The 12,500-nt window shown below is 38.9% G+C and overlaps 1 protein-coding gene and 1 long non-coding RNA gene across 4 annotated transcripts in view; both read left to right on the forward strand.

The window, feature by feature from the left end:
- The window catches only part of LOC138011673 (uncharacterized), a 12,858-nt gene extending 8,559 nt beyond the window's left edge, over positions 1-4,299 (forward strand). Inside the window, exons 8-10 of one of the 3 annotated variants that reach the window (XM_068858792.1) lie at positions 323-856; positions 1,337-1,403; positions 2,890-4,299. In XM_068858792.1, coding sequence (XP_068714893.1) covers positions 323-856; positions 1,337-1,403; positions 2,890-2,912 — 624 coding nt within the window. In that variant the 3' untranslated portion in view covers positions 2,913-4,299. Of the gene's footprint in view, positions 1-322; positions 1,404-2,889 lie in introns of all 3 variants that reach the window. The other 2 variants (XM_068858791.1, XM_068858790.1) reach the window with 2 other exon arrangements.
- Positions 4,300-6,822: 2,523 nt separating this feature from the next.
- On the forward strand, positions 6,823-9,821 carry LOC138010573 (uncharacterized). The gene is made up of 3 exons (XR_011124495.1): positions 6,823-7,116; positions 7,642-7,700; positions 8,703-9,821. It is a non-coding gene; the product is annotated as an uncharacterized lncRNA (long non-coding RNA).
- The last annotated feature ends 2,679 nt before the right edge of the window (positions 9,822-12,500 follow it).

Below are 12,500 nucleotides of genomic sequence, written 5' to 3' on the forward strand. Positions count from 1 at the left end.
ACAAGATGTATACTCTTCTGGAACAAATTCTAACCGTTAAAGGCCCACCTTCAAGCGATAGGCATTGCGTGCCACGGAACAATTTTCTAACCCTAACCCTAAAACCTTGAAAACCCCGCCAAAGCTGAAATTCATCCAACTAGATCGCTACGATAAGCAGTGCGAATTTCCATAACAGAAACAAACGGTCTAAAAGTCTGTCGGTTGAGAGCAGACCTGTAAGTTTTCGTCGCCCTTAGCTCAATCCGACTTACATTATGACTCATTCGAGTTCCATTGAATGCTTCTCAAGTATCCATACTTTGTCCCTTTTTTTGGACAGAAATCTCCCACACAGTCTGAGACGGGGTACATGAAGATGGAAGGATTTTCACGCCCAGAAAGCACGACAGAATACGACTATGCAGACCCCGTGGTGCTGAATAAACTGTTCCGACTCCAGCGAAGTAGTTCGGAGCAAGCAACGATGGAAATCTCAATGGGGGACTTGATTGAGGAGACGGCTTTAAATCAACAACAACAGCAACAACAAGAAGACCAAGATGGCTACGAGCGGATTCAATTTCCAACCCCAAATTTGTCAGCCATTGGAGATTACGAAAATATTGGAAAAGATGATCTTAAGGACGATTTTTCCCGCGTCACAAGGAACGACCAGCGTTCAGAAGCAGGTAAAATGAGCCTCAGGACTTCCACGGATGATTTTACGCTTGAATGTTCCGGTTGTTTGTCAGGGGAGTACATAGAACCCGAAGAATACTTGGCGATGGGAAAGAGGAAAAGCTTGATAATTATGGACAATTTACAGTCTCCCTCATCTGGTAGCCTTAGTTTTGATAAAATCGAAGAAGAAGAAGAAGAAGAAGAAGAAGAAGAAGAAGAAGAAGAAGAACCGAAGTACTATGTGTTGGAGAGCCCAGAGGCTGATGAAGGTGAGTTTAAGTCCATAGGTGATCAACCGATACTTTCTGAAGAAACATTGAATGAGGAGACGGCTTCAAATCAGCAACAACAGCAACAAGAAGAAGACCAAGGTGGCTACGAGCGGATTGAATTTCCAACCCCAAATTTGTCAACCATTGGAGATTACAAAAATATTGAGAAATATGATGTTAAGGACGATTTTTCCGACGTCACAAGGAACGACCAGCGTTCAGAAGCAGGGAAAATGAGCCTTAGAACTTCCAAGGATGATTTTACGCTTGAATGTTCTGGTTGTTTGTCAGGGGAGTACGTAGAACCCGAAGAATACTTGGCGATGGGAAAGAGGAAAAGCTTGATAATTATGGACAATTTACAGTCTACCTCATCTGGTAGCCTTAGCTTTGATAAAATCGAAGAAGAAGAAGAAGAAGAAGAAGAACCGGAGTACTTTGTATTGGAGAGCCCGGAGGCTGATGAAGGTGAGTTAAAGTCCATAGGTGATAAAGCGATGATTCGTGAAGAAACATTGGTTGATGCAGTAATGACAAGTTAACGTGGTTTTCACGTTGCACCATCACCGCAATGTTGTTGGACGAAAACAAAAGATCTCTCATTAGCTCCTTTTGTTCGTCCATTAGCAATAATTGTACATTACATCTCATTCATTGGTTGCAGTCGCATTAGGGAGTTAACACTAGTTTTAAAGGCTCCGTCCACACGTATCCAGATTCATTCTAGTACTCAGGACTCCTTAAGGAACAATAAGGCATAATTAAAGTGTACAGTGTTCATAGCTATGTTTAACTGCACACACGTGATGATACTTGAAATAAGTCCAGATCTAAAGAAATAATATTGCCCTCGGCAGCCATCTTGAGAATTGAATTCACGGTAAGGAACTGGGCTCGATGTTGTTACGTCATCCTGATAAAACAAAATTTCAGATTTAGCGTTCACACGGTTCCGGATTCATAGCGAATTAAAAACTATCCACTCTGGAGAGCGTATTCAAAAAGTTCTGGATTCGCCAGCGAATTCGCCGGATACGTGTGGACGGAAGGCATATCCGGAAAGAAAATATCCGGATACGTGTGGACCAGGTCTAAATCAAGTTCTATTGTTCGTTGTTCCCCTAGGGATTCAAAACACCAGAGAGTTGACACTAGAGTGGTGTCAACACAAGTTTCTGGTCGGAACAGCTCTTAGGGCGCGTTCTTTTGGGACTATTCCGGAATAGGAATACTCCGGTAATCGTGTTCTTTTGGGACTAATTCGGCAGATGCGTTCTTTTGGGAATTGGTATTCCGTGTATTCTGTTATTCGTAAACCGGAAAAAGAATAACTGGAATAGTCCCAAAAGAATTACCCACTTAATCTAGGGGAGAAAATGAAAATTTATCTTCAAGTGCTGACGTCCTTTATAATACCTCAAATTTGGCTATCTCACGTTGTTGTTTTGCTGACGACGGCAAAGAAATGGGCAAAACTGAAAAACGCACGTGCAGAGCGTGCAAAGCTGGTGTTTTTGCCCACTAAATATGCAAATTCGTGGCGTTCTCGTTGCCGTCGCCCTTGTCGTTGCTAAAGTTCCCTATCAACATCATTCATCCTTTCTTGAGCTCATCATTGACCACACCACGATACTGAGCTAACAAGTCCTTTTTGATTCTCTATCAGTTTGTGTGTTTTCGAACGTTTCAAATTATTTTCCCCATCAGTTTTACAGGGCATGATGCAAAGGTCATAAAGTTATCATCTAGGTTTTCACATGACGCCACACCCACCATTTGGAGTCCCCAAACAATGAAACGGTGGCCATGTTGGAGTCCAATCCTCCGGAAATTGAACTTAATTGTTATGCAAACGTTTTCTTTTGTTTTCGTTGAAAAATATATCTGTTGATCACGTGAGTGAAACCCAAGAATATTTATAGTGAATATTGATCATGTTCGTTTTATTACACAGAAAAACCAGTTGACGTCTCTTGAATATCGTGCATACCCTCAAAGCGCCGATCATGGATGGAATGGGAAAAGGCTCTAGTGACAAGCATGTCTATAAAGTTTAGGAGGATTTTTTTCAGCATGGCGTGCTACACCGTATTTCTGGCGATTTAATGCAGAGTCGCAAAGAAAGACCTAAGTAGTTGAGAAGTCAAACAGAGCCCACCTTTCGCAGGGACACCAGTGTGGACCTGAGTGTAAGGCAGTGTATGAGTAGCGAATGGAATTGAATGCATGCGGAAGCAGATAGGAATGATATACTTTGTTGTTGCTGTTTGTTTTCGTTTGTTTATCAACGTTAAAAACGACCTGAAAATGGATTCATATAAGATTGACTTTTGTTATTAAATTAATCAGAAAAACTAACGCGGACAGATTTCGACGTTTCGATGACATCCTGTCATCATTATCAAGAAAATAAAGAAAATGTACACAATCTCTGTGAGATCACTGAATGATTCACTGGCTTAGAACAATTTTGGAGTCTAAAAATTTCCTCATTTGGATGTAACGTAGCTCGTGCATTTTGCCGTGCGTGCAGCTTCGATCTTGTTTTTGTCCATATTTGGGCAAAAAATTGGTGTGCTAAAATCCCCAGCTTTGTTCCAAGGAAAAGAATTGCAAGTTACACGCTTCACGGTCATGTGCTTCTGTTACGACTTATCAGGCCTTCTAAAACTGAGGGCAACAACCTGTTTGCATCTGATAACTAAGATGAGACTTCAGGGTCAGAAATTTGAGATTCAGCGAAAAAACAAGGATAGATATTGACTGCAAACCATTCTCCTGCTACAAGCAAGAATTGTCATTGTCAACACCAATCTGCAATGTTAAGTAATCTTTTGACAGTACCGGTGTGTTGGCTGAAATAGAGGAAAACAACTTCCCAACATGGACTAAAAACACCTTTTCGCTAATGCTTTGACTTAAAGGCACTGTTGGAAAGTCTTTAATTTTGATGTTGTTGTTGTTGATCCACTTAGTAAATCTCCGTGGGCTTCAGTCTACTCCAAAGCCATCCCCAAACTCAAAGGGACCCAGTAAAATAACCCCGGCATGTTGTTCGTAATATCTGTAATAATTACATTACAGATTATCACTGTAAATATACATTGACCACTTCCTGTTTTTTCATTGGCTATGCATCTATGTTTCATGTGTCTGACAGTTAAATCATCAGCATTTTCTTAACACAATTAAAAATATCACTTACACAGGGACAAAATTCCAAGCATCAGCTTGCCCTTCAGCCAAGCTTTCATTTCATCTTACTAGCCCATGTCTCTAAAGAGCTATCGAAAACACATTTTTTTACTTCATTGTATGATCATCTTAAAGATTTGGCTGAGTGAAAACATGAAGTTTCAGGTGAGACACTCAGTCAATTAAGACACAGTCATCGCCATATTGGCTAAGGCAGACTAAAAATGTGATTTAAAGTGTGATTTCAGGCCCTCAAAAAGAAATGATTTCTATTCTTTCACTTTCTCTCTCGAACTGTCTGCTGAACACTTAAGGTATGTCAGCAATTTGCATCAGAAAAAAAGCAACCAACAATGCCACGCTTGTGATGCTTGCCCACCGCGCAACCCACAATAAGAAAGCGCTAGCCCGAAATGTCATTCCACCAGCCCCAGGCTATCAGACAGCTTTTTTCTCGTGCTCTGTTAACTTACATTAGTATCACCCAACTAGTGGACTAATGCAAATCCTGCATTTTGATTGGCTACCCTACTAGAGGACTATCATTAATAGTCCTCCAGTAGCGGAAAGCATGACGCTTTTTTTCGTTTTATGCCCAAATAAACATTTCTTTAACTTGCATTTGCTAACTTTATTATTGCCTTTTCTGTCCAACTAGTTGGGTGATACTAAAACAATATTAGACACTTCGTCCTCAAGGGCCACGGGTCAATAGCCCATTCGGCTCCACCTCATGGGCTATTGGTCTAATTGTTAAATTAAATATAATAGTGATAACAAATTATTGGCTTATTTTTGAGGGTTGAGCTTATTTACCGATTGACTTCTGAACCGTCTTCCATTGGCAAGTAAAATCATTTGGGGTTTGACAGAGTAAAATCTATTTAGTTCACTCAAAGTCTCACTCCTTGAAGTCTAATGGGTTAATAAAATTCTGCATATTAATTATTTTAATGTACACTTACTCAATGGCCTTCAGGCTGTCTGATATAAGGGCTGTTCTCATCTCATCAATATTTAAATGCTTTTGATCTCCGTCACTTGATGTCCAGAACTAAGAAAAAGGAAAAAATGAATTATGTGCCACTTCAATTGCTACTTCAAATTTATTGCATTTTTTCTCTACAAAGTCAACCACAGACTAAGTGGCTCCAGATTACCCAATTTCAACTTACAATGCTTTATGAACTTGCTTGCCGATTGTACGTTAATCACCCCTAGAAGCACTCTTATAATTAGCATCGTTTACCATTCATATGCAAATAAGTGGTGATAAAGAAGTCTTCATGAAACCGGATACCTTGAAATCTGCCCTAGAAAGTTCCTTGTTTACCTTAAAAGTCATTCTGATTTGCTCGAGCTTCGCAAATTGCAAACTTTACAGACAGCAAAAGATTAAAAAAGTTACTCGGTATCCGCCATGTTGTTTACAATGTGACCGCTCCTTTGATATATAAAATCAGTATCAAGGAACTCCGAACTTGGAAGATAAATGAAATACATCAATTATTTCAAAACTGAACTTAAATATTTCTAAATGCCTGAACGATCGCTAAAACATCTACTAATTAAAGCAGGGACGATAAAATCCACATCGGCACTAGTAAGTTTCCTTTTTAGCCTAAATCACCTGCTAAATATCCTTCTCCGGTTGAAATAACTCCTGCAAGTTAGCCGTCGGAAAGGGGTTTCCCACATATGGTCAAGGGGCCGATTTATCTCTCCCTCGCTGCCTTTTCAGGGAGAAAAGGGAATCTAAGGGTGCTTTCTATTCGACAGAACTGACCGGTCAGACCGGGCATTTCGAAGCAGTAGCTCTACAACGCATCCAAATTAAAAACACACGTCGAGGATGATATATACTCCCCGAGAAGAATGCGAGAGATTATCATGTAAGTGTTCCTTCAAATTGTTGCATTTTCTTTGCAAATGATTGGGTCTGGCCGGCCAGTTCTGACAAAAGGAAAGCGCCCTAAAACAAGCGCAGGCCGAAACCTTATGACGTCACAGTGCCCTGGCATGTGGGTCAAATGGCCCGTTTCTCGAAAGTCCCGAAAAGCCATTTGTGAAACTGCCAACCGCTTGTTTTGGAAAGCTGATCTTTTAACATCTTTTCAAGCCAACTAAAAGAAACATGTCTGTGAAGACCTGAGAAGTTTGACGACTTGAATCCTCTCCGTTCTTGTGATACAAAGGGAATTGTGACAACCGAAAATGGCCCGTATAGTTTCGGGTTTTTATCCGGTGGACAACGTTAATTGACCACCTTTTGAACAACTCTGGCCAGAAGTACTACTACCGTTTCCGTAACATTTTTTTTTTCTTTCTTGCCCTTGAAATGCGCTGGCACTTGTAAGCGTACCATAAGGAAACAGACAGAAACACAGTCACAGAACCAGATAACATAAAAATGCACGAGAAGATGAAAAAAGACTGTGAATTCTTCTTTCTTCTAACTCTGACAAACTAAGGGAGCCGGCGCTTGGCTTTTTCGTTATTTAGCGAAATAAGTCGATTATAGATATTTAACGACTTTCATGAATGTAGGCTGACTAAGTAAATTGACCAATAAGCACTTTATACTGGCTCGTTGAATTTCGGGCTATAGTTTATTCGCCGTCAACTTAAGACGAGTTATTTTTGAACTTCGAGCATTGCGCGGCCAAAAATACCATAATAATCTTTTGCCGCCAGTCAATTTTAGTTGGATTCACGTGTGTCTCGCGCCAGCGAATATTTTGATGGCCGCAATAATCAGTTCGACTCATAACAAGTCCTGTTCCCTGGCTCATTTCTAACCTTTGTCGGAAGGATATGAAGCATTTTGTGGTAGAAAAACCCCTAGGATGCAAATGGGAGATTTGCTGCAGTAGACTTGCCATGAGATGCGAACAATGCCGGCCGTTTGTCACAGACGTTATGGCTGATTCTGACGGTTTGAGACGGTTCACTGTCGATACTATCTTGCCAAATCAATTCATTAAAGGTATGTAATTGTTTTACTTCCATAACCTAAGTTATTTCAATAACAAGTGATACTTTAAAACTCTGAAATCTCTTTGAAAGGCTGTGTTAAAGCACAATTAGCGTGAGGGTTGAGCGTTAAGCCAGTCGAGCTCAACTTGCGTTCTCCAATTCATTGAGCGAGATTTTCCCTTGAGAAAAAATGCTCAAACGAGATTATTTGTGAACTTTATGAAACTGCCAACATTTCAAAATGAAGGTTTTGACTTCACCTGTTCTGTTGAAACCGTAATTTTGTTAGTTGTTTCAGCGTAAACGGAATATACATCCTTGAGTTTTTATGCGTTTAAGAATTGAAAATAAGATACACCGTTGTGCGAAACCCATATTACTTATCTCGTTCTTGTCAGGCTACGCTGCAAAAATCTTGTTGTACCAAGGATTGCACGTCTTAATTGAAAATTTCTAGATGTTCTACACTTGATTTGAGCATTATTTGCTTTAAATGTATTTGAACCGGTTGTCTGATCTCGCCTCAAACTTGCAGGGTAGTGCATTTTTCAACTTTAAACATCGCCCTTTCAGTAAGAGATCTGCTTCCATTTGGTAAGTACTGGATTACTGATCATACTGTTATTTTGAACATCACCTCTGATGCTTTCACTTTGCATAGTAAAATGCTTTTGAAATCATGAACTTTTCCAATCATCCGCGATTCCTTTGTGGCAGATATAATTGGTTAACGAATTCTTTATGGCAGCACTGTTTATCCGCTTTGTTGTAAGTTCATTGTATAGTGTACCAGACATATGTCACTACAATACAGAACGTTAAAGTGCAAGCTTTTCAGTGCTACCTAAATAAATGTGGTTTTGTTTTGAACCAGTTGCGTAATTTTAGTTTGAAAATACAACACCTCAATTTGTTTACATAATTGACATTCGAAACCACTTGCGTTCGAGCTTCCTTCACGTGCGAGCGTTCTTCAGCCTGACGGTTGCACTTTTCATATTTGGACACCAACATTCTTTGCCTTGTACATTATTTTTGGAAAGTTCACATCATTTCCAAGAATTTTTATTCCTCAAAAAAGTGAAGGTGATGCCAAAAAACTTAAGTTAGACTGCTGGCGTGTGGAAAGAGCAAAGCTGTTGAAATGTCCTGTTAGATGGTGTTGGAAGATGTACCACTGTAGCAAAATATGTTCGTTCTGAATTTTCTTGTACCGGAAAAAGTCATATATTATTAATATTTGTTAACGTCTTTGCTTTGCTCATTAATCCTGGAGTTATGTCTGGTTTACATTGGCTCCTCAGCATTTCACCTAAACGAGTTAGCAGCTTATCTACCACGATGAAATACTCCGCGCCAAGTTTTGTGCAAATATTAGAGTCCTGCCTTCTCTGCCATTATTTTGAAATTTTCCGCAGACAAACCCTTAAAAATTGTACTAAAGCTTATAGGTCTAATCTCCAGTTGTTCACATTCCTGTTTACAATGTATATCTATCATAAAAGGCAGACTTGTTTTGCTTAATTGAACCACAAAACAGGTTGATTTCCTCCTCGTAATAATTCACTTATCCATGATTTTTGTTTTCCATCACAGGGGCCACTTTTATAAGATGAATACTCTTCACTGTCTAGATGATGGATAAATTCTAAGACAAAAGCAATGGTTTCTGATGGAAGTTTATGACTATATTGGCGTCTTATTTTCGGAAGTGCTGCTCCTGGACCATACATCTTACTATAAAGTCTAGCTTTTGTTAATTCGTAGTCTGTGCATGATACTTCTTCTCCTCGACTGTTAGTAAACCTGAACATTTGCTTAATTTCCTTATTTGTGTATTGCTGTGCCACACAGTTCAACAGTTCAACCCATTTGGGACTTCCAGGTCTCTCTCTGGAGTAGCTGAGAGCTAAGCCCTCCATGATGTTAGCATTTGCATTCACTTTTTCCTGAATGGAATTTGAAAGAAGTGAAGACAATGGCTTGCTCCTTTTACTTTTTACTTCTAGTAAGAAACACCTCCTAGAGAGTGAGGTTCGCATGTTTACAATCATGTTTCCAAAACATTGCTAAAGCCAGTATGCGTGCAAAGTACTGATAGAGGTGAAAAATATTGTGATCTTATTTTTTTATTATCAAAGGTAAAGGAAAAATGTCCTGACGTTGAATTAGTCAGTAATAATTACTGACTCTGATCTGATTATTAGAAGGCAAAAAGAGTACTCTATATAGCCTGGATTAGTTTTCTATTTTAGGGAATAATGCATACAGTACAAACTCACATATAAGAACCTAGTACAGGCTGAAATTTGGCATTTTAAAAATACCCAAAAATATAAGAACCTGCAGAGCCTGGCAAAGAAAAAGAGGTACTTTTACAAAAAAATCACCCTCGAGAAAACTCCTGTTATAGACCTAATCGGCTAACTCAATGTTGTACCCAATTCAAACCCTTTGGGGAAAAAACGTTTTGTTTCAGGTATTTCCATATCATTTAAATATGAATGGTACATTATAATGCAAATACAATAAAAAAGAATCTTAATCTCGGGAGATTTGAATTGGGTACAACATTGAGTTAGCCGACTAGGTCTATTATGTATAATTATGTTTTCTTTGATTGGCATTTTATTGGATTTTCTCTTGAAATATGTTTTCCATAAAGCTACAGTGCAATACTGTCTACATATCTTGTGAATAAATTATAGAAATTTATTGTTGTTCCTCTGAGAAATAAGAACCTATTAAGAAACTACATGTAATCAGCCTGAATTATGAAAAAATAGCCTAAAATATTAGAACCTGCTCAGCCTGACCTCGAAAATTCTAGGTTCTTATGTGTGGGTCTTTACTGTATTTTGCAGGGTTACCAGTAGTAACTTTTACCCTGTTGTACAAGCATGACAGTATGCCATGTTTTCAGTTTCGTGGGCTTGGGAGATCCTTGAATTGTGTTCATCTTTTCATTACCAATCCTAATAAACTGAAAAACCAACTAGTAAGGTAGAATATGTATGGTAGAATTTTACCATGTGAGTTAAAAGAAGGAAAGTTTACCCCATCAAATTGGCCTTCAAGAATTTCCTGGCAGATCTGTTCATTTGAGGCACCCATGTTTTCAACTTCTGTTTTAAGTTCAGCCACTTTTTACCTTGTGCAGTTTTAAAGTTTGTTTCAAATCCTCCGCTGAGTTCGCTTTGACGTCAGTTCATATGACACTGGGGCAAAACCAACTTGATTTTGAATAGAATTGTTTGCAGACAGGGGCTGTGGAACACTTTTTTATTACAAATAACATGAGAATTTTATTCCATGAAGCTCATTTGTACAAATCTATACACTTTATTTTCACATGTGGAAACGGCTTATACAGCCAATCAGAATGGCGTACAGCTATTTCACATGTGGAAGTATAACCAATCAACGATAGCGTAAAGGCGTTTCCATGCCAATTACTCGTGCATCTCGTGCAAATCGTACTTTGTAATTGAATTATATTAAATTTGCATTTGGTTCTATTGTTAATGAGTTTTTGTTTCTAATTTGCATTCAGAAAACTATTTTAGTGAAAATTCTCGTCTTATGTGTAATAAACAGTTCACGACATAGAAAGTGCTTTGTACAGGGTTTTATTCACTCGTTGTTTGTGTCAAAAACCCTCACTCGCTCGTTCCTCGCTCGTTCAGGTTTTTGACACAACTCGTGAATAAAACCCCGTACGCCGCACTTTCTATGACGTAAACTATATATTTTCACTGGGTGACAGCCTGTGCAACCTTACATAACATGCACCACAGCACCTTATACTGCTTATGAGGGCCACACAGCCAAACTTTTTTTCCAAAAAAGTTTTCTTAGCTTCAGGGAACAAATCATCTACTGACTTTGATATGTCCAGGTTTGACCCTAATTAGATGCACGCGGATTTCAATAAGCATCACGAAGTGTCCCCTTGCTCTTCTCGCCAACTTCAACATCACTTGTGTCTCAGAATACAGACAATTTATGTCACAAAGTGTCCCCCAAATGCTACTCTTTAAGTGAAGATTAGCTGCTGCATTTACCCAAAGCTAAAAATAATGCTGACCTTTACCCTTAGCTTATTGTTGAAAATAGGTAGCAAATGCTTAGACTTAAAGGGACACTTTGTGTTGGATGTCAAAATTGGGCGTGTATCTAATTAGGGTCAAACCTGGACATAAGTGGACTTTGGTAGTGACTATAAATGTTTTAGCTTGTACAGGGGAGTTGTGCATTTGGACGCTGAACATCAGAGGCGGATAGTGGTATTCCTACAGGCTTGACATTTTTCCTTTAACATCATTTATGGGACGAGATTCTTCCTTGTAGGTTTTTTTTACATATACTATAAGTAAGTACTGATGAAGACATTGTTTACAATCTCTGTGGCTCAGCTGGGACTAGTTTCTTTCTTTTTTTTTTTTTTTTTCAATTCTTCACAAAGATCAAACCTTCAATAACTCTTTTTTTTAACTTTGATATAAGCTAGACTTAACTCTAGTGAATTGGAAAATGAAACATTTGTGGCAAATTTTATGATAAATTCAACTCAACAATCGAAATTGAAAGTTGACAATTGAAGCTAAGCTGAACACAATCTTGATGTGTAATTTTAAAGGGGGAACTGAAAAGGAAACACTTAAACACTGGGGGTTTCACGAATCTTTTTACGGAAGAAGTGTGCGGGAGATAAGCTGAAAATCAACTCTAAAGGAACCTATCCACGAATACTCAATACCTTTCAAAAAAAAAGAAAAGGACAAAATTACCTTTTGCAAGGTCTAGCGATAGAGTACACCGAGCTGTAACGACAACAGCAGTCCGAAAACGATCTGTAGGAAACCTCACTGAACCGTAACGCAAGTGACAGAAGCTGCTTCCACATCAACTTGACTACCTCTAACTCGAATATCAGATCACCGGTCACAGACAAGGCAATGACAAAAGAACTGTTCACACTATTTTAATAGAAGTATAATAAGAATTCATCCTAGGTTTGCAATCTCAAGATAGTCCAAAAGCAAGTCTTGACACACTAATTCTAGACTGGATCTCTTATTAGCAGAGTCGGAGAACTCGAAATCTTACGGCAGAAAGATGTTTTCGAACAATTTGCGTACTGGTTATAACCTTGCAAGAAGGTTAAACTAAATACGATAAATTCACCGCTTCAAAACGTTTTTCAAAGCTTTACAGATCTTTCCGAAGTGACTGAATGAAATACCTGTGTAAAATGGTTGGCTAATCGCTTGCACTCAACACAACTTCTATGTGCTCTTCCACCGCGACACAATATGGCCGACGGTACAAGTCCTGATCTGTAAGTAAGATGCGCGCAAGGTCTTATGGGATTTTTGGCCGCTGGCGCGCTTT

The sequence above is a fragment of the Montipora foliosa genome, chromosome 7 (assembly GCF_036669935.1).
Source record: "Montipora foliosa isolate CH-2021 chromosome 7, ASM3666993v2, whole genome shotgun sequence".
Classification (NCBI taxonomy): domain Eukaryota; kingdom Metazoa; phylum Cnidaria; class Anthozoa; order Scleractinia; family Acroporidae; genus Montipora; species Montipora foliosa.